The sequence below is a fragment of the Dasypus novemcinctus genome, chromosome 5, assembly GCF_030445035.2.
Source record: "Dasypus novemcinctus isolate mDasNov1 chromosome 5, mDasNov1.1.hap2, whole genome shotgun sequence".
Classification (NCBI taxonomy): Eukaryota; Metazoa; Chordata; class Mammalia; order Cingulata; family Dasypodidae; genus Dasypus; species Dasypus novemcinctus.
The window spans coordinates 98,251,449-98,275,969 of record NC_080677.1 but is presented as its reverse complement, the minus strand read 5'-3'; the positions used below and the strand labels follow the sequence as shown (position 1 = coordinate 98,275,969).

The window sequence follows — 24,521 nt, the reverse complement described above, 5'->3', positions numbered from 1 at the left end:
AGGTAATCACCGGACATTGTAAATCCTCACAGGGCCCACTGGATGGAATGGAGGAGAGTATGGGCCATGATGTGAACCATTGTCTATGAGGTGCAGAGGTGCCCAAAGATGTACTTACCAAATCCAATGGATGTGTCATGATGATGGGAACGAGTGTTGTTGGGGGGGGGGGGAGAGGGGGGGCGGGGGGGTGGGGTTGAATGGGACCTCACATATATATTTTTAATGTAATATTATTACAAAGTCAATAAAAAAAATGAAAAAAAAATAAAAATAAATAAAAAAAACAAAAAAAAAAAACAAAAAAAAATAAAAATCAGGGAGGGGAACAAAGCAATAAAGAATTATCACAGGACACCATGTCAATGACAAATCACAGGAGGTGGTTCTCTAAAGGTCGTGAAAACTAGTTCCTCATTGCAGGAATTGGGCTGGGCCACTTCTTCACCCCCCTTCTCAAACACAAATATTTTCATATAATAAAAGCCTGTTTCCCTAGGGTTATAACCAGCCTCTCCTCCTCCGACACCACCATTTTAAAGTGGTTTACTGCGCTGACTTTCCAAAGTTCCTAGGCTGTACCTCTTTTTGCACCCTGTCCTGGAGAGGTGAGGCGGCCCGTTGGGGGCTCATGCCGGGTGGGGGACAAGAAACACCCGCTAGGACCCAACCCAGGCGGCCAGCGGCGGAGCATGCGCCGAGAGTTTGTGCAGCTGGCCCCGGCTGCCGCCGCTGCCTCGTCCGGACTTGGCGAGGACTAGGGAGGGACAGCGGCGCTGGGAAGTGGCTTAGCAGAGACTTTCCAGCAACTGCTGCCCAGGACTCCCCCCCCGCCCCCCTTTCCCAGGAGGCGGCGGCGGCGGCGGGGGTAGAGGAAGAGAAGGAAGCCTCCGGCGGGAGCCAATGCAGTCCGTTGGCTGTCCGGGAGGAGCGTCCCTGCCCCGATAAGCCCCTGCCGTGCGTCCCCGACCGTCCCCCGGCGGGAGCTGGGCTCCTCGCCCGGCGCCGAGGGTGAGTGGCCGAGCGGCTCTGGTCTCCCCTGCCCGCCGTCCCGCCCGCCCGCCGGCCCGCCGCGGCTGCCCTCGGCGCCGGGTGCTAATCGCCGCCGGCCGGGTCGCAGCTCCCCGCCGCAGCGCTTCCCGCTCGCGCCCTGCCGGGGGCGCGCGGGCGCAGGGCTTGGCCCCGCGGGCGCGCTCGGCTTTGTGCGCCGCGGGCTGCTGGGACGCGGGGTCTCGGCCACGGCCGGGGGCCGGCGGCGGGGGGAGCGTGTGGGAATGAGTAACCCGGTGTCTGCACAGCTGCACCGGCCCTAATTCCCGGCGCCCCCTCCCCGCCTCCCGCCCCAGGCTAATCCATCATTCTGGGGCCGAAAACTTAATTTCTCACATTCTCCCAAAGAAACCCAAGTCGCCGGGCGGAATCCCAGCTCGGCGGTGCGTCTCCTCGGGTCCCCCCGCGTTCACACCCTAGCTGCGGGATGGGGCGGGGAGGCGGGGTTTCGGGGCCCGGGACTGTCCCGTGGAGAAGGGCACTGGCGGTCTCCGACTCGCCGGCGGCGCCCGTGACGTCTCCCGGGCGGGGAGGGGGAGCAGTCTGGTTTCTAACCTTTGGGACAGTTCCGAGCAAAGCTGTCCCCGAGGACGCGTAGAGACTGAAGGAGGTTTTGAAGAGCGTCTAATCAGAATGCAGAGGGCATTGCCGCGTGTCCCCTGAGAACGGGAGTTTACTGTGCGTCTTTATTCATCCGGAGGAGTCGGTTTTTCCTTTTCCCAGCAGGTGTTATCTGGAGCGGGGTTGGAACTTTTGGGAGTTTAGGTTACTATTGTGACTTTAACAAATGATCTCTGATGAAGAGATGTCTCGAATGAACTAGACAGCGGACCCGCAGGACTCAGCTGAGGGCTGTTCCGGAGGGATGGGCTGGGGGTGAGGGGCGCAGTGGTAAAAGGCCCCCTGTTCTCTCCCGCCCCCTGCAGAGAGCTGCTGCTTTGCGGGTAGGGGTAGGATGTGGTGAAAGAATGGGGCTTCTCCTTCCCGGGGCTCACAATGGCCAGAGAAGATTCCGTGAAGTGCCTGCGCTGCCTGCTCTACGCCCTCAATCTGCTGTTCTGGGTAAGTCTAACAGTTCCACGGCACCAACAGGTGGGGACGGCTGGACCCGTTTTTCCTCAGTCACCAGCTAATGTGCCAAAAGGCATGGCTAAGTATTAATTAATTACATGGGATCACCTTTTCTGTTTTTCAGAGAACTAAATTTTGACTTTCTTAAAATGCCTTTGATCTAGATCAAGTTCCATTTGTAATTAGAAAAAAGAAATCCACCGTTGGATGCTAGTGGTAGTAAAATTAGACTTGAATTAATCTCGGGATATAAATACATGCCCGTGCTCGTGTTTGTAGATAAAATTATGACTTACCACTTAGGGAAACGCTTGTTTTCAGGAACGTCAGATAACCGTGCAAGCCATAAATTCTTTCCATCACCCTAGCCTATGAAATCTGATTGGGACAAGCAGTCTTGCAGAGTTTTTCAGGGATTCATATCCAAATATCCTATCAAAGACTGATGAGGGTTTTTGTTTTTTTTTTTTCAGGACCCCATACAACCTGAAAAGGTGGTTTTCATGTAGCTATTGCCAAATTGGTAAAGTTTTAAGGAATTTTCTGTATGCTTTTGGAAAATCTCATAACCATTTAAGGACATAAAATACCTAAAATTTAACAAGTTCGTGGGAATCTTTATGCCCTATGAGCTAGTGACTTTTTATGCTTTGTGTCCAGGTACACATTTTCATAAACTGCTCTTAATAATTGCATTAATATTTATAAAATTAATGAGGATGATATAAAAATTAAAACTTTGAAATTTGTTTCAGGAAGCTTTTATGCTTGAATGAGTAATTTTTTGGCCACTTTTTGTATTCTATTAATAATTCATATTGTGATCTTTCTGTTAGGAAATTCAATGTGTAATTTATTTGGTTGACTGACTGGCATTTACCAGCCTTTTGTTCTGGTTGCTGTTAAGTGTGGTGTCTTGAGGATGATATTTGGTTACACTCCTTGTGCATGACACTATGTTATGGTGGCAAATCAAGCTTTGCTGAAAGAGATGTACAACTTCAAAATTTTTTCTCAATATGAAAATTCACCATTTGGAAATGCAAAATCACAAATGCTCTTATTGTAGTTTTTATTTATTAATTGATACATTTTAAGTGGATCATTTACTGACTTACCTATAAGGTTATTTTGAAATAACCTGTTTCTTTTAAATTATTTCTAGTTCCTATTTCTAGTTCATCATTTTTCCACATTATATTTTTTAAGTGTGGAGTCATTACATTTTACAAATGAAAATGACTTTAAAGATGACCTGGCTGAACTTCCTTACTTTGTGGATGAGTGATCTACATGAAATAGCCCTATGGTAACAATCCAGGAACAGAAGTCAGCTTTCTTGCCCCTGGACAGTGCCTTTAACATTTCGCCTTACTGAATTTCATGTCTTGGAATTACTAAGATTTTTGTTGTTGTTCAACAAATAATAATGCTTTGGAGTGTTTCTTAATAATCTGTATCGTGTGTGTGTGTGTGTGTAGGGAAATTCCAAGTTATGTAACACAAGTATTGCTCTTCTGAGTAATGAAATTTGCTTAATACCTACACCTTAAACTTCTCCAGGGCCTTTGTGTTCCCAGATATTTTAATATACTATTTCTTCATTGTTATCCTGTGCTTTATTGTGTGTTCCCTTATTCATTCTTTCATTCATTTCAATTGCACCTCCCTTTCTCAGTCCTCTCCTCTGTGTATTACCTCTCCACCCATGTAACAAAGTAATCCATGTAAATAGTCTAGTATGTATCTCTCTGTATTTCACTTTGTTTCATGGAAAGATATATTTACCCATCTCTGTCCTTACATATTCATTCATAAATATATACATTTACAACTTTTGTTAAATTGTTTTTGTTATTTGGCTTAGAGTCCCAGGAGTGGGATTGATTACTATATCAAAGGGTATGTAATGAGGACCTCAATAACAACAGCAACCACATAACTAACATTTATAGAGTTTTTACTATATTTGTAAGGCATGTTTAGTGCCTTAGTTTCCTACTCTGTGAAATAGAGATTATAGTTCCTCTTTTGGTGAGGTTTAGCTGAGGTAGCATATCAAAGCACTGAGACAAGTGGCACATAATAAGTGCCATCTGTGTAGTAGTAGTACTAGTACTAGTAACAGTGCTATGATGATGACAGTGCTCAGGTGGATTACCAGGAAGTGGATTGCTGAGTCCAAGGAATCATTATTATGATTACTATTACTATTACTACCACCACTACTACAACTCTGTTTGAACCTGCCCCCCCCCCCCAACCTCCGTCATGGGATTCTATATCCTAGAAGTCAAAGCACCAGTGTACCCCATTATGTGTATACAGATACTTGTTGCCAGATTTTGGTGTTATGACACTTTAATTTTTGCCAATCTGAACGGTTTAAAGTGTTACCACATTGTTGTTTTATTTCATACCTCTCTCATTCCCAGTGAGCATGAGTATCATTATATATATTTCTTTTATAATTTCATTTCATATGAATATATATGTATTTTTCCATTTAGGTTTGCCCTATTGTTTGAGTTCATGTATGGTATCCATTGCTATACAAGAGTTAAATTTTTATATAGTTTCAGTACATCCTATTTTGCTTTTAAAGCACCTGCATTTCTTTTCTTGGTTAAGGTTTCTTTTTCCATATGGACTTTAAGATTATTTTATATAATTAAATGCATCTATTGGGATTTTTATTGGAATTGTGTGGAATGTATTTACTAACTTTGGGGAAATTGGCATTATTATTTCAAAGGTAAAACAATGTTTACAGATACTATATTTAATTACTGACTTGGAAATGTTTTTGATCCTGATGGCAGGTACATTCCTGGCCTCCCTTTAACTACTCTCTCATGTAATTGTCATAAAATATCCTTAAAAAAAATTCTTATTTTATACATAAAGAAATGGTACCCAGGGAAGTTCAGTAACTTGTTTGTAAGTAGCAAAGTAGAGATTCAAAGTCCAATTTTGATTTTTCTCCAAATGCTGTAGAAGTTATACTACTGGAAATGATGGTGGATTTATTTTGAGCATAGCAGTAATATAAACATCCTTAGTAGGAAGGGCTTGCAGTGTAACTGCTCTAGAACAGTGCTTCTCAAACCTTAATGTGCAAAATAAGAATCACCTGGATATCTTGTTAAAATGCAGATTCAGATTCAGTTGGTCTGCCTTGGGGCCTAGGATTCTGCATTTTGATAATGATCCCCCATGAGTAAATTTTAGATCACACTTCCCTTCAGATTGGCTGTTGCTGTTGGTTCAAGAACCAAACCTTGAGAAGCAAGATTTTTAGTGTTTGCTTTTAGTTCTTATTGGAATTAGAAGTAGAACAAACTAATGTGACATATGAATTCCCCTTTCTAAACCAGACTTTGCATGGTAGGTATGAAAAAGGGAGATTGTTCTTCCCTCTCGTTTTGTAAGATTGAGAATCTGCCCTCAGTACCTGTGGGATGAAAGGCTGCTGCATTTTTCTTTTTTTCTTTTCTTTCTTTCCTTTTTTTTTTATGGAGGTACTGGAGATTGGGCCCAGGACCTCGTGCATGGGAAGCAGGCACTCAGCCACTGAGCTGCACCTGCCCCTTTTTTGTTTTTAATTGTTACCTTTTATTATTTTACAATATACTTCAAAAAAAGTCTTTACAGTTGCCTTAATTGCTCTATAAGACCTGCGAAAAAGAACACTTAGATTTAGAACACACAAACACCGAGGTATAATACCTACTTGTATTGAACCATTATTACCAAAGGGATGTAGTTTTTAAAAATAAGCAGATGTGTGGCAATGCACAATAATATACAAACTTGTTAAAACAGAATATAAAACTTTGCATTAATGGTGATAGAAAGGGGGTGGTTTTGTTTTCTTTTTTCAACACATCTGGTTCTGGCAGCAAGTTTTATTGTGCATTTAAGGCAACATTTGTCCCTGAAAGCTTGTATTTTCAGTTTGTGCATATCACCTGAATCAGAGCCTAGACACATTAAAAAATATAAACAAACACTAGTCTGCAAATATGCTTCTTAATCAATATCCCTCCCTTTAGAAGCTCACAATATTTAATAGGCTTATTTCTATCTTTCTACTATATTAATGCCCTTTCCCATTTGTTTTCCACAAAGATTTTAAGGAAAATAAAAATAATTCTTAATTGAGAAAACACTGAAAACCCATAGTATTTTTTTTTGCTCTTCCAAGCAGTTGAAAGTCAAACTGAATGTTTTTGTTAAGTGAACAGTACATCTTAAATATTTAATTTTTTAGAGTGTGAGGCATAGACATGTCTAAGAAGAAACAATCCATAGCACATTCAAGATCACAAGTACACTTTTCTCTTCATTGCTATGGATCAAGTTACCTAGAGTTATCATCTTCTGAATGGTTATTCTACATTATGAAGAAGCATGATCCTGGTCCAGTTGTAGTGTGGCTGACAGCCAGATAGTGGGCCTTGTACGTTTGTCTTGAGTACTGTGGATTTGTAATGGGAGCAGGTCACAGACATGGTACACAAGGTAAACTGCCCCTGGAGCTTCTTTGAGAATCTGAAGTGTACTCAGTGGAGTGAAAAAGTGGGTTATTTCAAAATTTGCCAGCTTTTACTACTTAAATGGGTGTTTTAGTTTCTTAGGCTGCTCAAGCAAATACAATGAAATGGTTTGACTTAAACAGTGGAATTAATTAGCACACGATTTTGAGGCCAGGGAAATGTTCAGATCAAAATGTCATCAAGGAGATAATTTCTCCCCAAAGATGGAGACATTCTGGGGCTGGCTGCTGGTGATCCTTGGGTCCTCTGTCACATAGCAAGTAATATCACAGTGTCTCCTGGCTTCTGTCTTCTCTTCCCAGTTTTGTTGACTTCAGTTTATGGCTGCTTCCTCTGTGACTTTCCCTTTGAATTTCATTCCCTTATTAAGGACTCCAGTAATAGGATTAAGACCTGATTGAGGTGGGTAATGCCTCAATAACTGAAGTAGCCTCTTCCAAAGGTCCTGCTTATAATGTGCTCACACACTCATAAGGATGGATTAAAAATTTTTTTAAGATTTATTTATTTATTTATTTATTTCTCTCTCCTTCCCGCCCCCGCCCATCCCAGATGTCTGTTCTCTGTGTCTATTTGCTGCGTCGTCGTCGTCTTTGTCTGCTTCTGTTGTTTCAGCGGCTCAGAAATCTGTGTTTCTTTTTGTTGCATCATCTTGTTGTGTCAGCTCTCCGTGTGGGCGGCACCATTCTTAGGCTGCACTTTCTTTTGCGTTGGGTGACTCTCCTTGCGCATGGGGCTCCCCTACATGGGGGACACCCCTGCGTGGCATGGCACTCCTTGAACGCATCAGCACTGTGCACGGTCCAGCTGCACACAGGTCAAGGAGACCCGGGGTTTGAACCGCGGACCTCCCATGTGGTAGACAGACGCCCTAACCTCTGGGCCAAGTCTGCTTCCTGGATTAAATTCAAGAACAAGTTTTTCTGGGATACTTACAGCTTCAGACTGCCTAAATGGCATACCACTTGAATCAACAAAAGCTTTCCATTAATTTTAAAGCCAACTTCTGTGGCTTTAATATATTAATGTTCTTCATTCTTTGGTGGTAATTTGCTGCTGTTACAAATGTTGATGAGTGTTCTCTTTGAAAATTCCTAAATTATGCTAAATCTTAACATTCATCAATATGTATACCTTTATTATTTTCTAAAAGTGTAATGTGCCATCTGTAATTTTTAACTCCCATTTCTCACCATCAGATAAGAGCTATTCTTTTTCACTTACCATTACCAAAGATAGTAGGAATAAGTAAGAACTACCCTGATTAACTCTGAAAAGAAACATACCCTGAAAAGAAGGCAGGAAATCTAGTTCACACTTTTGGGGAAATGTGAGGCAGATAAAACGGCAGAAGGCTCAGTAATCTGTTTTTATTTTCTTTTTCCCTTGGCCACCTGTAGTGAACCTTAGGTGTTTGAATGATGTAGCTCCTAAAAAGCTAGATATGAGGATTCTTGGCAAGTGGAAGTTTGTATTCCATGACATTTGTATAGTCACATAAAAATACTGTGGTTTAAATTGATACCCTACAAGTTTATACTATGAATGGGATACAGTTTTCTTTAACTATCCCAAAGGAATAGTGGTGAGCCATCCAATACATGTTTGCTCTCTTTAAAAATAACTGCAGTCTAAGGGAAATTATGATGTCACCATCAAGACCTGATTTTAACCATCATAAATCCCTTTAGTCTCAAGAGCAGAGCTGATATACTTCTTAATCAGCTGAGCAAAGACTTGAGCCACTGCATACTTCTTAAGGAACGCTTTCTGAGAAGACGTGTGTGGATTCCTTGGAGCACATCCCTCCTTCAGACTGGAACAGTAGGCCCCTCACTTATCTGTCCTCACTCAGAGAATAATCATCAGCTGGGGTATTGTGGAAGTGAAAGTTATTGCAATTGAACTACACAGAAACTGCAGTGTATGTAGAATGTGGCATTTTCCCATTCTTTTATCTGCAGCTCCTGTAAGATGGTCTTATAATTTATCGTGGCAACCAGGACAATGTTGACAGTGAAGTGAAAGGGATGTTTCTACTAATAATTACTCCGAGACAACTGTGGTTTAAAGTGGGATTGTCCTAGTCACACTAGGATGTATGGCCACCCTATCTATAGGGAAACATTATCTATGAAAACTATCAGAACAGCTAATGAGTTAGTTCCCGGGTGCTATTGACTTATTCAGCTCTAATTAATAGCTGCTCATGCCTGAATGATACCCACAGGTAATCTCCAGACCTCATTTCAGCCTTCAATTACATTGCCTATTCTTCCACAGCTCTAGCAAATAATGCTGTTATCGGTTTGCTCTACTGTCTGCTACCCATTCCTTAGTGGAAGTGAAGTTGGTAGGGTAGGAGGCATATGAAGCAGATGCATGGCTAGGCAGAACTTACCTTGGGCTGCCAGCCTCCAGAGTCACGAATCTATCTTACCTTCACATATTTACATTTCAATAAATAACAATTTAACTCCTGTTGTTTTTTTTTCTTCTGTTTTTAAGAAAAAATGGAATTTAAAAAGCTCTTACTCTACTGTCTCCATTTAAAGATTTGGAAGTTTGAATTACTTTTTCCAAATTCTCTCTGTTGAGATAAAACTGTAACTAAGATCCAGCTCTCTCCTGCATTCTGCTCTTTGCTAATAGATGTGACATAAAAAGAAAAGTGCTGGTAGGTGCTTTTAGATATCTGTCATCCATGAGCAGAAACTATCGGTGACACTGTCACCTTATGTGAGAGCATTTGTTATGCATATCAGATATTTGAATAATTTAAAAACCTGCTTTTTGACTGTCATTCCACTGTTCTGTAGAAACTTTGTTATACTTTTCATAGTAAATTTAAGAAATGCGCTTACATACACAATTCTGATTTAGGAGATACGTGGATTTAAGACTTGTTTTTAAGCTATTAGATTCAAACAAAACCAGAATATGGCCCCAAACAGCATTCTGTGTTTCTAAATATTTATTGAGAACTAGCATTTTCTAAATATTTTAGAAGATGGAATAAAGCAATTATTGAATACATGTTAAATATATTTTTATAAAGTAATTCTTGCACTATTTTCTAAGTAGTTCCTTGAGCTTAAAATAATATTTTAATATTGGAGTAAATTTAAGGAGCTGTGAACCTAGTTACGTATAGTAACTACAATGTGCTTAATAATTTAGTCATCATGAGTCATAGTTGAAGAATTATTTTTGTAACTAATTTGGAAAATTAGCAGAAAATACCATTATTTGTACAGAGTCCTGAATTGCTCTTGTAAGTTGGGCTTCTAGATTTAATAACATCAGGATTACTTATTACAGTGACTTAGACTCATTTTAGATTTGTTTTTTTCTATAGGCATGCCTCATATTTGTTGTTACTGCCATTATTTTCTCAACCCCAGTGAGGAAGATCATTCTTTGAGGAAGAAACTGTTCTCAGATATTTAATACTGCTAGAATTAATGTCATAAGAAAAAGCAGTTTGTTCTCTGAGTTGCTTGTTTGCTGTAAGATAAGGCTTTGTGTTGATATTATTTATTTTGGCTAATGTACTATGCTCAGTTGTGATACTTGGTTATAGTCCTGTGGGTGAAAAACAACAACAGAAACTAGAAGAGCAGAGTAGAATCCAAAGTTTGTGTTAAAGGACTTCTGAGTGCTTCTAAGCCAGCTACTGACCTGATACATAAATCTTTGAGACTATCATTCAGCAAGCATCTCTCTATTGGAACACTTCCAGTGATAGAAAGTTCAATATATATTAAAGCATCTCCTGATATTGTTAAAGATCTCTAATAGTTTATCTAGTAAGGTGAAATTATCTTCTGTTAATTAAATTATTCTTTCATTAATTCATTTCATATGTATTATATCTGACTACTAGGTCTGGTACTATACTATGTGGTGGGGATATAAAGATGATTAAGCAATGGTCTGTATTCTCTAATGAGACGAGACAGGTGGGTAAAAATGGGAAACAGTATGATAGCTGTTGTGTGAGGCCTGTACAAAGGACATTGAGAGGGAGGATGTCTTTGGTTAAAGAAGGTATGACAGAACATCTTTACACTATAGCTGATGCTTGAGCTGGTAAGTAGAGGTTGTTGACTCATAAGGGCAGGAAGGCTGGGGCTGGATGACATCCCAAGCAGAGAGAACCACATGAGTAAAGGCATGGAGGCTTTGGAAGGTCTGCATGGTGCATTTTGAGAAGTGCAGGTAGTTGGCTGTGGTCTAAGCGCAGAATGTGTGTGCTAAAGAGCAGGATACAGGGTTGAAGGCATAGGTTAAAGAGTGATAGAAAGGGGTCAGGATGCCCTGCTGAAGAGTTTAAACTTTTTTTCCCTAGGAGGGAGTTGGAGGAAAAGTAAGTAAGGATTGGGCAGGAGTGATAAGGGGCAGCTATCATAACTTTATAAGCAGAATAACTTGATCTGTGTTTTATGAAGCTAACTGGATGGTGAATTTGGGGTGGACTCTGTGTGAGGGTGAGTTCTTTTCCATGGTGATTGTAATTGCCTGTCAAGAGAGGCTGAGGCCTGAACAAGCCAGAATTGGCAGAAAAGGGGGAATAACTAGAGACATATTGCAGGAACAATTGGTAGGACTTGAAAATTAGATGTAGGGCTGAGGAAGCTGCAGAGTTTCAGCTGCCAGCCAGGCTGCAGATCATGTGACAGAGGGGTTGATTATGCTAGGAAAGGATAGGAAAAACAGTGGGAGGGGGCACACACACACAGGCTTTGAGGAGAATGGAGAGGAGTCCAGTTTTAGAGATGTTGATATTAATAATGAGCATGGTGGTCAGGTAGGTATCTATATAACAGAACTTAATCCCTCTTCCGTTTGGTAGACCTTCAAGATATCTGAAGATTCTGTTTCTGAACTGATGTAGGAGTAGTGTAGTTTCTTAAGCTGACTAAGAAAGTTTAGGTGAAAGTCGTTAGGTAAACAGTTTAATCCTATTGTAAATGATGGACTATAGTTAACAATACAATTATAAAAATGTTCTTTCATGAATTGTAACAAATGTACCCAACTAATGCAAGGTGTTAATAATAGGGTGGGTTTATGGGAACTGTGGATTTTATGTATGTTTTTTCTGTAAATCTACAACTTCTGTAGTAAAAAAAAAAAAGAAAAAAGTAACCTCTGACAATAATACGCAAAACGAATGACTTTTTAAATCACATAAATTCTTTATGAAGTAGGAAGTACTATTATAACATTATGTAGGTGAGAAAACTCAAGCTTTGGAAAGATTAAATGACATACTCAAAGTCATATAGCTAACAAGAAGCAGAGCTGAAATTCAAGCCTGTTTTTTAAAATCAGTTTTATTAATTCAAAATAATAAAGCTATAAATCCATCCAAAGTTTCCAGTCAGTGGTTTTTGGTATAATTACATAGTTGTGCATTCATCACTTCAATTATTTTTAAAGCATTTTCATTATTCCAGTAATAACAAACAAAAAACAAAAAAAAAAAACCCCAAACTTATCACCTCTCAATCTCTCTATGCTTCCCCTGCAGTACATAGCTATTTTGTTTCCTTCTACTATAGTTGTATTTATATTTTGTATAAAGTGTCATGTATACAATATAGCCCATATTTGTATTTTGCATAAGGTTTCACTGTGCTGTTTGGTCCCTTGTTACAATTTTTGGTTTTCCTTCCAGTAATGTATATGACCTTAGACTTACCCTTTCAACCATTGTCATACCCATGTAGTTACAAACACTGTGATGTACTCACCATTTCTATTCATTTCCAAAGATTTACAAACAAACTTTTTACCAAGACTACAACATTAACCATCAGCTTTCCATTCTCTACTCTCATTCTATTTTCTGTTGACCTGTATTCTAATTATTAATGCCATAAGTTTATATAATATATTTACTTCATAATAGCACAATCATATGGTATTTGTGCTTTTGTGTCTGGCTTGTTTCACTGAACATCATGTCCTCCAGGTTCGTTCATGTTGTCATATGCTTCACGACTTCATTTCTTCTTACTGCTGCATATTATTCAATTGTGTGTATACACCACAATTTGTTTAGCCATACATCCATTGATGGACACCTGGGTTGTTTTCAATGTTTGGCAATCGTGAATAACGCTGCTATGAACATTGGCATGCAGATGTTTATTTGTGTCACTGTTCTCAGTTCTTCAGGATATATATATAGTAATGGTATTGCCAGGTCATATGGCAAGTTTATATTCACCTTCCCTATGAACTGCCAAACAGTCCTCCACAGTGGCTGTACCATTCTACATTCCTCCAGTCAATAAGCACTTTTTTCCCTTCACATTGTCTCCAAAATTTATAGTTTTCTGACTTAATAGCGGCCAGTCTAAAAGGTGTGAAATGGTATCTAATTGTAGTTTTGATTTACATTTCCCTATTCACTAGTGAATTGAACATTTTTTCATGTGTTTCTTTGCCATTTGTATTTCTTCTTTGGACAATGGTCTTTTCAAGTCTTTTGTCCATTTTTTATTTGGGTCATTTGTCTTTTTATTGTTGGATTGCATGATCTCTTTATATATCATGGATATTAAACCTTTATCTGATGTGCTTACTAAATATTTTCTCTGTTGGGTTGGCTGCCTTTTCACCTTTTGACAAAGTCCTTTGAGGTGCAAAAGTTTTAATTTTGAGGAGGTCCTATTTATCTATTTTTTCTTTTGTTGCCCTTGCTGTGGGTGTAAGGTTTAAGATACTACTGCCTACCACAAGATCTTGAAGATGTTTTCCTACATTTTTTTCTAGGAGCTTTATGACTGCTGCTTTTATATTTAAGTCTGATCCATTTTGAGTTAATTTTTGTATAAGGTCTGAGATATTGCTATCCAGTTCTCCCAGTGTCATTTATTGAGTAGACTGTTCTGGCCCAGCTAGGAAGACTTGACAGACTTGTCAAAAATCACTTGACTGTAGATGGGGGGGTCTATTTGTGAGTTCTCGATTTGGTTTCATTGATCAATCTGTCTTTCTTTATGCCAGAACCATGCTGATTTTACCACTGTAGCTAAGTAATGTGCTTTAAGTCAAGAGGTGAGCATCCTTTCATTCTCCTTTTTTAACAACATTTTTGGCTATTCAGGGTCCTTTACCCTTCTAAATTAATTTGATAATTGACTTTTCTATTTCTGCCAAAAAGACTGTTGGAATTTTTATTGAGATTGCATTGAATACATAAATCACTTTGGGAAGGATTGACATCTTAATGGTATTATTTATCTTCCAATCCATAAATGCCGACTGTCCTTCTATTTATGTAAGTCTTCTTCAGCTTCTTTTAGCAATGTTTAGTAGTATACTCAATACGGGTTCTTTATGTCCCTGGTTAAGTTTGTTCCTAAATATTTGATTGTTTTAGTCACTATTATAAATGGAAACTTTTTCTCATTTCCTCCTCATATTGCACATCAGTAGTATATAGAAACACTATTGATTTTTGTGTATTAATCTTGTATCCTGCCAATTTGCTGAACTTATCTATTAGGTCTAGTGGTTTTGTTGTAGATTTTTCAGGATTTTCTAGATATAGGATCATATCATCAATGAGTAGTGCAAGTTTTACTTCTTCCTTTCCTATCTGAGTGCCTTTTAATTTTTTTAATCTAGCCTAATTGCTCTGGATAGAACTTCTAGCACAATATTGAATAACAGTGGTGACAGTGGGCATTCTTGTCTTGTTTCTGATTTCAGTGGGAAAGCTTTCTGCCTTTCACCATTGAGTACAATGCTAGTTGTAGGTTTTTCATATATGCACTTTACCATATTGAGAAAGTTTTCTTCTATTCCTATCTTTTGGAGTGGTTTTATCAAGAAAGGGTGCTGTAGTTTGTTAAATGCCTTTTCTGCAATAATTGAGAGGATCATGTGATTTTTCTTCTTCAATTTATCAATGTGGTTTACTACACTGATTTTCTTGTGTTGAATCACATTTGTATATGTGGGATAAAACCTACTTGATCATGGTGTGTAATTCTATTAAGGTGCTTTTGGATTTGGTTTGTGAGTATAGTATTGCGGATTTTTGTATCTATATTCATTAGAGATATTGGTCTGTAATTTTCTTTATTTGTAGTATCTTTGTCTGGTTTTGTGATTAGGATGATGTTGGCTTCATAAGATGAGTTTGGTAGCATTCTTTCCTGTTCATTTTTTAGAAGAGCTTGAGCAAGACTGGTATTAGATCATCTTTTAGTGATTGGTAGAATTCACCTGTGAAGCCATCTGGTACTAGGATTTTCATCTTTGGGAGATTTTTCATCACTGTTTCAATCTCTTCACCTTTGATTGGCTTGTTGAGGTCTTCTGTTTCTTCTAGGGTCAGTGTTGGTTGCTTGTGTGTTTCTAAGAATGTGTCCATCTCGTCTATATTTTCTAGTTTTTTTGGCATACAGTTGTTCATAGTATCCTCTTACGATATCTGCTATTCTTGCAGGATATAATGTCCCTCCTCTTATTTCTGATTTGATTTATTTGCGTTTCCTCTCTTTTTTTTTTTTGTCAGTTTAGTTAAAGGGGTTGGTGATTTTGTTGATCTTCTCAAAGAACTGCCTTTGTTTTTGTTGATTCTCTCTATTGTTTTTTTGTTCTCGATTTCATTTATTTCTGCTCTGCTCTTTACTATTTCTTTCCTTCGGCCTGGTTTGGGATTACTTTGCTGTTCTTTTTTCTGTTCCTCCAGGTGTGCAGTTAGATCTTCAATTTTAGTTCTTTCTTCTTTTTTAATGTAAGCATTGAGAGCTATAAATTTCCCTCTCAGCACAGCCTTTGTGGTGTCTTATAAGTTTTGATATATGTTCTTATTTTCGTTTGTTTCAAGATACTTGATGAATTCTCTTGCAATTTCTTCTTTGACCCACTGATTATTTAAGAGTTGGTTGTTTAATCTTCATATGTTTATGAATTTTCCATTTTTCTGCCTATTATGATTTCCAGTCTCATAACATTATGATCAGAGAACGTGCTTGGTATAATTTCAGTCTTTTAAAATTGATTGAGACTTGTCTTGTGGCCCAACGTCTGATCTATCCTGGAAAAGTATCCATAAGTGTGCTTGCAAAGAATGTATATGCTGCTGTTTTGGAGTGCAAGGTACTATAGATGTCTATTAAGTCTTGTTCATTTATCATATTATTCAAGCTCTCTGTTTCTTTATTTATCCTCTGTCCAGATGTTTTGTTCAATCCTGAGAATGCTGTATTGAAGTTTCCAACTATTACTAAAGAGACCTAGAATTCTCCCCTCAGTTTTGCCAGGTATGCTTCATGTATCTTGTGGCACTCAGGTTAGGTACATAAATATTTATTATAGTTATTTCTTCTTGGTTAATTATCCCTTTTATTAATATATAATGACCTTTTTCTACCCTAATAACAATTTTGTATTTAAAATTTATTTTGTCTGTTACTAGTATTGCTACTCCAACTCTTTTTTGGTTGCTATTTGCATAGAATATCTTTTTCCAACCTTTCACTTTTAACCTGGTAATGTCTTTACTTCTGAGGTGAGTCTCTTGTACTCTACATATAGATGACTTGTTTTTTTTGGTTAATTTATTGAAATATTTCACTCATATATAAATATACATAAACAATAAATATATAATAATAGTTGTGAACTTACAAAACAAACATATATGACATCATACAGGATTCTCACAACTCACCCTACCACCAATAATTTGCATTGTTGTTTAATCTTTTTAACTGACTATTAAAGAGCATTGTCAAAATATTACTACTAACCAAAAGACTTTTCCCTCAACCAAATCTATTATTATCTTTATATCATTTATATCTGAACATACATAAACAATTAAGTGTATAGTAAAAGTTGTGAACTTACAAAGCAAACATGCATAACATCATACTGGGGTCCCATACATCAACCCTCCACTAACACCTTGATTGTCATGAGATGTTTGTTACAAATTAGGAAAGAAGATTTTCAAATCTTACTAGTAATCATAGTCCTTATCTTACATTTGCTGTGCTTTCCCCCCAGTCCACCCTATTATTATTTTTTAAATATATTTTTTTATGACAGAAGTTGTAAACTTATGCACATGTGCAGAATTCCCGACAACACCCCTCCATCAAGACACTGCAGTGGAACATTTGCTGCAGATAAGATAATATCTGATTGTTACCATGTCCATAGTGTACAAGTGGCTCACATTTTCCATACTGCCTCATTATCAAAACAGTACATCTTTCACAAAGATGCAATAATATTATATTATTACTGCTAACCACTGTCCATAGGTCACTCCAGTGGTATTTTTCCCATGCTTCTCCACATTTCCAACACCCTGCAGTAGTGATGTACATTTGTACAAAGGACACTCTTGCATCTGTAATATCAACTATAATTCCCATCCACCTCTTGGTTTACTGTGCTATTCAGTTCCTAGATTATTGTCTAGCATTCTGTCAATTGGCATTTACATGCCTAGACTACCATTTTCAGCCACATCCCCATTTATATTATAAACTAGGTATTACTCACTATGTGTTACCATCCACTCTACACATTTCCACACTTTTAAAATAAAGCTAATTAAAACTTCTACATACATTAAACATCAGTAGTCCACTCAGTCCTCCGCTTATCTCCTTTAAGAATCCACCACCTACCACCAGGTCTTGAAGATATTTTCCCACAATTTCTTCTAGAAGTTTCATGGTTCTTGCTTTTATTTTTAGATTTTTGATCCATTTTGAGTTAATTTTTGGATAAAGTGTGAGATAGGGGTCTTCTTTCCTTCTTTTGACTATGGATATCCAATTCCTTCAGCACGATTTGTTGAATGGACTCTTCTGCCCAAACTGTGTGGGTTTGACAGGCTAGTCAAAAATCACTTGACCATACACATGAGGGTCTGTTTCTGAACCATCAGTTTGGTTCCATTGGTCTATGTGTCTGTCTTTATGCCAGTAACATGCTGTTTTTAACACTATAGCTAGGTAATATGTTTTAAAGTCTGGAGATGAGGGTTTGCTTTTCCTTTTTATGATGTTTCTGACTATCCAGGACCTTTTACACTTCCAAATAAATTTGATGACTGTGCTTTCAAAAAATTTTTTTTTAATGCTGGTAGAATTGATATTGGGATTGCATTGAATCTGTATATCAATTTGAGTAGAATTGACATCTTAATGATATTTAGTCTTCTAATCCATGATCATGGAAGATTCTTCCAATTATTTAGGCCTTTTTGATTTCTTTTAACATTGATTTACAGTTTTCTGAATACAAGTGCTTTTCATCATTGGTTAAGTTTATTCCTGAATATTTGAGTTTTATCTGTTAATTTTATTTTCACCACTCTTTTGACACTTTCAGTTACTTTTATTGATATAATCTTTATTTCTAGACTCTCTTCCAGGCCTCTGTCTCCTGTCTTTTCTTTTCAGGCTCTAGCATACCCTTTAGTATTTCCTGAAAATCTGGTCTCTTGCTTAGAAATTCTCTGTTTCTGTTTATCTGTGAATAGTCTAATCTTACCCTCATTTTTGAAAGACAGTCTTGCTGGATATAAGATTCTTGGCTGGAAGTTTTTCTCTTGTATCTTAAATATATCAGACCACTGTCTTCTTACCTCCATGGTTTCTGGTGAGAAATTAGCCCTTAATCTTATTGGATATCCCTTATATGTTATGTACTGCCTTTCTCTTGCTGTTCTCAGAATTCTCTCTTTGTCTTTGGCATTTGACATTCTGATGAATATGTGTCTTAGAGTTGGCTTATTCGGATTTTTTTGAATGGGAGTGTGTTGTGCTTCTTGGACATGGATATCTATGTCCTTCAATAGGGTGGGAAATTTTCTACCATTATTTCTTCAAATAGTCCTTCTGCCCCTTTTCCTTTCTCTTCTCCTTCTGGGATACCCATGACATGTATATTTATATGTCTCTTGCTGTCATTTAGTTCCCTGAGACCTTGTTCAAATTTTTCCATTCTTCATTTGTTCATTTGTATGTTCACTTTTCAAGGCCATTTCTTCAAGCTCACCAATCCTTTCTTCTGCCCCCTCAAATTTGCTATTATATGATTCCAATGTTTTTTAAATTTCATTTATTGCACCTCTCATTCCTATAAGACCTGCTGTTTTTCTATGTATGCTTTCAAATTCTTCTTTGTGCTCATCCAGTGTCATCTTAATATCCTTAATCTCTTCAGCTATCTCATTGAATTTATTAAGGAGATATGTTTGAACATCTATGATTAGTTGTCTCAACTCCTTTATATCATCTGGAGGCTTATCTTGTTCCTGTAACTGGGCCATACCTTCCTGTTTCTTGGTGTGGATTGTAATTTTTTGTTGGTGTTTTGGCATCTGAATTACTAGAGTATTTATTCTGGGTGCAGTTTTTCTCTTTAGTTTAGGGCTTCCTTTCCTTTCTTCCTTGCTGGTTGTGCAGTAGAAGCCAAGGTTGTAATTGGTTCTATAAGGTGCCGAGGTTCAAACTTCCCTCATTGCTCCAGGGACCAAAGAAGCTTCTCCCAAATTTCTCCTTTGCCAGTGGTAGGGACAGAGTCACAGCAGTGTGGAATAATCCAAGTCATGCAGGACTAGACTGTAGTTGCCCAAAGAGACCGATGAAACTTCATGCCCCTTTCTCCCCTGCCTGGGATGGGGATGGAGCTGCAAGTGTGTGCAGTAGTCTTTGCAGTGCGGGTCCAAGATGACTGCAGTTGTCCCAGTAGACTTCCAATTTTCAGTCTGTGCTAGCCAAAGGTACCTGCAGTTACCTGGATAGGCTGGTGTAGGGCCTGCCAGCCCCCTCCCTGCCAGAGGCAGGGCTGAAGCCTAGTTTAGGGCTACAGGCAGATCTGGGTAAAGAAACTGGTTCCTACCATCACTGTGATTTTCAGCCAGCTGGGCTTCCCCTCAGGCTGGGGACAGAGTCAAAATGGTGGCCACCGGCCTCTTTCCTTCTCGGGCTGATTCACACCCCAGTTGTTCCCACGATTATATCTTAGCCAGCCAAGTCTACCAATCAGTAGCCAAAATCAGCAGCCAACCATCTCCTCCTCCCCTGTTTTGGGAAATGGAGCTTCCAATTCCAGCCACAGAATAGCTCCTGGAACAGCTTGTGCCACCATAGTAGGATAATCACTGGCATCCACAGCTTGGCCAGTAATTCCCTGGAGGAGCTGGCACAGGTCCCTATAGCTTCCTCCCTGCTGGAGATGGTGCTGTGGCCTAGGCTAGAGATGCAATCTGGTCTGGATAGAAAGAAGCTGGTTTCTACCAGCACTATGATTTTTCAGTCTGCCCCACTTCCTTTCATGCCAGGCACAGAGTTAAGATGGCAGTTACTAGCTTCTTTCTGACTTGGACAGGCTCAAATTTTAGCTGTTGTCAGGATTGCACTTTAGCCTGCTGAATTTACACATCAGTAGCTGAAGTTGGTGCCCAACTGTCTCTTCCTCCCCCATTTTTGGGAAGTGGAGCTTTCAATTCTAGCCACAGAACAGCTCCCGAGGTGACTTGTGCCTCCAGTGGAAGATGTGCATTAGCCTCCATGGCATGGAGCGTGCTACTTACAAGTTTTCTCTGCAGATGGGCAGTCTCCTCCTTCCATTCCTTCAAGTATGTTGCAGGATGCTCTTCTGGCCTCCTGGAGCCCCCAAATAGGTGCTTCAGCTAGCTCCAGATAGCCCTTGGTGTTTACTAACTGCCCTGTAGCAGGGGCTGACTCTAGGAGCCCCTTACTCTGCTGCCATCTTGCGGTTAATCCATCCAGCCTGTCTTTTGATTGGGGAGTTTAAGCCATTAACATTCATTTTTGTCACTGTAAAGGCATTACTTCATCCATTTTGTCCTTTGGCTTTCTGTTGTCATATCTTACTATTGTTTGTTTTTTTACCCTTTAATTTACCCTTCTTAATAATTTTCATTTATACATCCTTGTTTTTTCCTGTCAAGCTGCAGCACTCCCTTTGGTATCTCTTGTAATTCTGGCCTTTGGAAGCATAGTCTATCAGATTTTTGTTTGTCATGAAGACTGTGGACCCACCCTCATTTTTGAAGGACAATTTTGCTGGATACAGAATTCTTGGCTGTCAGTTTTTCTCTTTCAGTACTTAAATGCATCATATCACTTTCTTCTTGCCTCCATGGTTTCTTTGACAGGTTGGCACTTAATCTTATTGAGATTCCCTTGTATGTGATGCTTTGATTTTCTCTTGCTGCTTTCAGAATACTCTCTTTATCACTGATATTTTTCCTTCTAATAGTAGTTGTCTTTGGGTAGGTCTTTTCAGATTTGTTCTGTTTGTGATTCATTGTCCTTCTTGGATGGTGATATTTTTGTTTTCTGTAAGGGCTGGGAAGATTTTGTCATTATTTCCTCAAATATTTTCTATGCTCTTTTCCATTCTCTTCTTCTGGGACACTAATAATGCATATGTTTGTGTGTTTTCTGTTGTTCAATTCCCTGAGACCCTGTTCCATTTTTTTCCCATTCTCTTTTTCTTTTCTCCTGTCTTTTCCAGTTCACATGTTCTGCCTTTGAAGTCAATTATTCTGTCCTTGAGCAATTCAAATCTGCTCTTAGTTGCCTCTAATGTATTTTTAATCTCATCCATCATGTCTTTCATTCTCATAAGGCCTGTTACTTTTCTTTGCAAGCTTTCAAATTATTCTTTATGCTCACCCAGTGTCTTCTTAATATCCTTTATCTCTTTAGTCATATTTTCCTTCAATTCTTTGAATTCATTTAGGAGAGTTGTGTGACAATTATTGATTGTCTTAAATCTTGTGTCTGTTCAGGAGATTTGGTTTGTTCCTTTGGCTAGACTCTCTCTTCCTGTTTCCAAGTATGGCTTATAATTTTTTGCTTATGTCTAGCCATCTGAATATGTTGATGAGAATTTATTCTGATGGCCAATTTCTCTCCCTTGCCTTTTTTTTTTCTTTTTTTTATTGAAGTATATCATTCATATATGAGCACACATAAATAATAAGTGTATAGTAAGGATTGTGAACTTACAACATAAATATACAGAACATCACACAGGGGTCTCATACATTACCCCTCCACCAATTCTTTGCATTGGTGTGAAACATTTGATACAAACTATGCAAGAACATTGTCAAAATATTACTACCAACTATATTCCTTATCTTACATTTGGTGTATTTTTCCCGCAACCCATACTATTTTTTTAAAATGTATTTTTGTTACAGATATTGTGAGCTTGCAAAACAGCCATACAGATGTGTAGATTTCCCATACAACTCCACACCCTGGTGGAACATTTGTTACAGATTATGAGATAATATCATCAGACTATTACCACCAATCGTGGTCCATAGCATACATTTGGCACACTTTTTCCATACACCTCTATTATCAACATGGTATAACTTGGCATTAATGCAAGAATATTATAGTATTACTGTTAACCACAGTTTATAGGTCACACCAATTGTAGTTTTCCCATGTTTCTCCATTTTCCTATCACCCTGCAATAGTGATGTACATCTTTTCTAGTTCACAGAAGGACTCTCTTGCATTTGTACCCTTAACCACAATTCTCGACCACCTCTGGGTTCACTGTGTTATTCAGTCCCTAGATTATTCTTCAGCTTTCTTTCTATTTACATTTACTTCCCCAGACTACCTTTTTCAGTCACAATTCCGTGTATAAACCAGTTGTTACTCACTATAATGTGTTACTATCAACTCTATCCATCGCCACACTTTTACAGTCAAGTTAATTAAAACTTCTATGTACATAGAAGCATCCATTCTTCTCATCCCTCCTCTTATCTCCTTATAACCTATACTCTAGGTTTTAATTCCATGTGTTTATTATTTGTATTTAGTGCATATTAATGGGACCATGCAATATTTGTCCTTTTGTGTCTGGCTTACTTTGCTTAGTATAATGTCTTCAAGACTCATCTATGTTACCACATATGTCCCAATTTCATTTCTTCTTATTGCAGCATAGTATTCCTTTGTACATATATACCACATTTTATTTATCCATTCATTGGTGGATGGACACTTGGGTTGTTTCCATTTTTTGGCAATTGTGAACAAGGCTATAAACATTGGTGTGCAGATGTGTGTTCGTGTTATAGTTTTTAGTTCTTCTGGATATATTCCTAGTAGAGGAATTGCTGGGTCATATGGCAGTTCTACATTTAGCTTCCTGAGGAACCACCAAACTGTCTTCCACAGAGGCTGTACCATTTTACACTCCCACCAACTGTGAAGGAGTGTTCCTATTTCTCCACATCCTCTTCAGCACTTACTGTTGTCTGTTTTTTTAATAATGGCCATTCTACATGGTGTTAGATGATATCTCATTGTTGTTTTAATTTGCATTTCCCTAATAGCTAGTGATGTGGAACATTTTTTCATGTGCTTTTTGGCCATTTGTATTTCCTCTTTGGAGAAATGTCTATTTAAATCTTTTGCCCATCTTTAAATTGGATTGCTTGCTCTTTAATTGTTGAGTTGTATGATCTCTTTATATAGAATGGAAATCAAACCCTTATCGGATAAGTGGTTTCCAAATATTTTTTCCCATCGCGTGGGTCTCCCTGGCCTTTTTTTTCCACAGCTCTTCTTTGATATTTAGTTCAATTTATTCTAAGTCTTTAAAATTGTCCAGCTTAAGTTATCAAAATCAGGCTAGGGATTCACTCATGGGGCACAGATTTTCTTGCAGGAGTTTGGGTTAAAATAGACCTCTAAAAGCAGTTTTTCTCCATGCAATTTCCAGATCTCTCAGTAGATGACACTTATTGGCCCTCCTTTTCACTGAGGACTTCCTTTCAATCTCCACTTTCCTGGGTTTTGGTTTGACCAGAGCCAAGATTCAAAGCTAACAGGGAGGAAATCATCTGTTCCCTTCTCAGTTGTCTGCAGTGAGCTGGGTTTTATCCCAGCTTAATATCTTGGGTGTGGGGAAGGGGAGCCCTTCCTCGCTGCTGCTGGGGTTTGATAACTTATGTTTTTATTTTGTTTTGGGTTCTTTGTCTTTCTGCCCCTTACCCTCCTGGGAGTTGTGTAGCACTGTCCTCGTCTGTTGACTTCCAGACAAGTCCCTGGGACATCTTTGGCCCTTTCTCCATGGTTTTTGTGAAAGAGTTGAGCCCTGCTTACCTATGCCAATGCTATCTTACTGGAACTCTTAAACATATATATTTTTTTAATGGCTTCCCATTGCCATTATAGTCAAGGCTGTACCCCTTAAAATGGTCCCTAGGTCTCTTTGTTATCTGGGCCCTGCCTTTCCATTCTTATCACATGCCACTTTCCCTTCCTTGAACATGCCATGCTGCCTTCCACCTGTTCTATCTGGCCAGTGAATATAGTTCAGACATTCGTAGCAAGCCTGACCTCTATGATTTTTCTTGTAACTCCCTCCGCCCCACCAATTTTTTTTTTTTTTTTGAACAGAAACACTACATGCTTTACGAATTAGGACTTCACTTTTGTGGAACATGTGATATTCATTTCTAAACCTGGGAAGGAGTTAGTGACTAAGCTAGGAGTGCCAAAGCCCTATTGCCTGCCTCTGCTACTTAGTATCTGTGGGGCCCTGACGTTTCTCTGTGCATCTTGGTACTTTTTTTGCAGTCTATAATTACCTTGTTTATATATGTAATGCCTTTTTCCTCCAATTGTTGCCACAAAGCCTGGGATCTTGTCTCTGTTCTTCACTGTTGAGTCTTTGAATTTAACACAGTGCAAAGCAGAAAGTGGTGTTGAGTAAATGTTTGCACATGAATGATGGAGGAGTGAATTTACAAGATTTTACAAGCAGGTGCCATACTGT

The 24,521-nt window shown here is 38.6% G+C and overlaps 1 protein-coding gene across 8 annotated transcripts in view; it reads left to right on the top strand.

The window, feature by feature from the left end:
- The first annotated feature begins 495 nt into the window (after positions 1-495).
- Positions 496-24,521, top strand: part of TSPAN12 (tetraspanin 12) — a 75,343-nt gene continuing 51,317 nt past the window's right edge. Inside the window, exons 1-3 of one of the 8 annotated variants that reach the window (XM_071215249.1) lie at positions 703-1,011; positions 1,977-2,112; positions 15,886-15,970. Coding sequence is in view for 6 of the 8 variants with exons in the window: in XM_004458463.5 (XP_004458520.1) it covers positions 2,047-2,112 (66 nt within the window). In the remaining 2 variants the exon portion in view is untranslated. Of the gene's footprint in view, positions 609-702; positions 1,012-1,412; positions 1,434-1,520; positions 1,729-1,976; positions 2,113-15,885; positions 15,971-24,521 lie in introns of those variants that run through there. The other 7 variants (XM_071215248.1, XM_004458463.5, XM_004458461.5 and 4 more) reach the window with 7 other exon arrangements.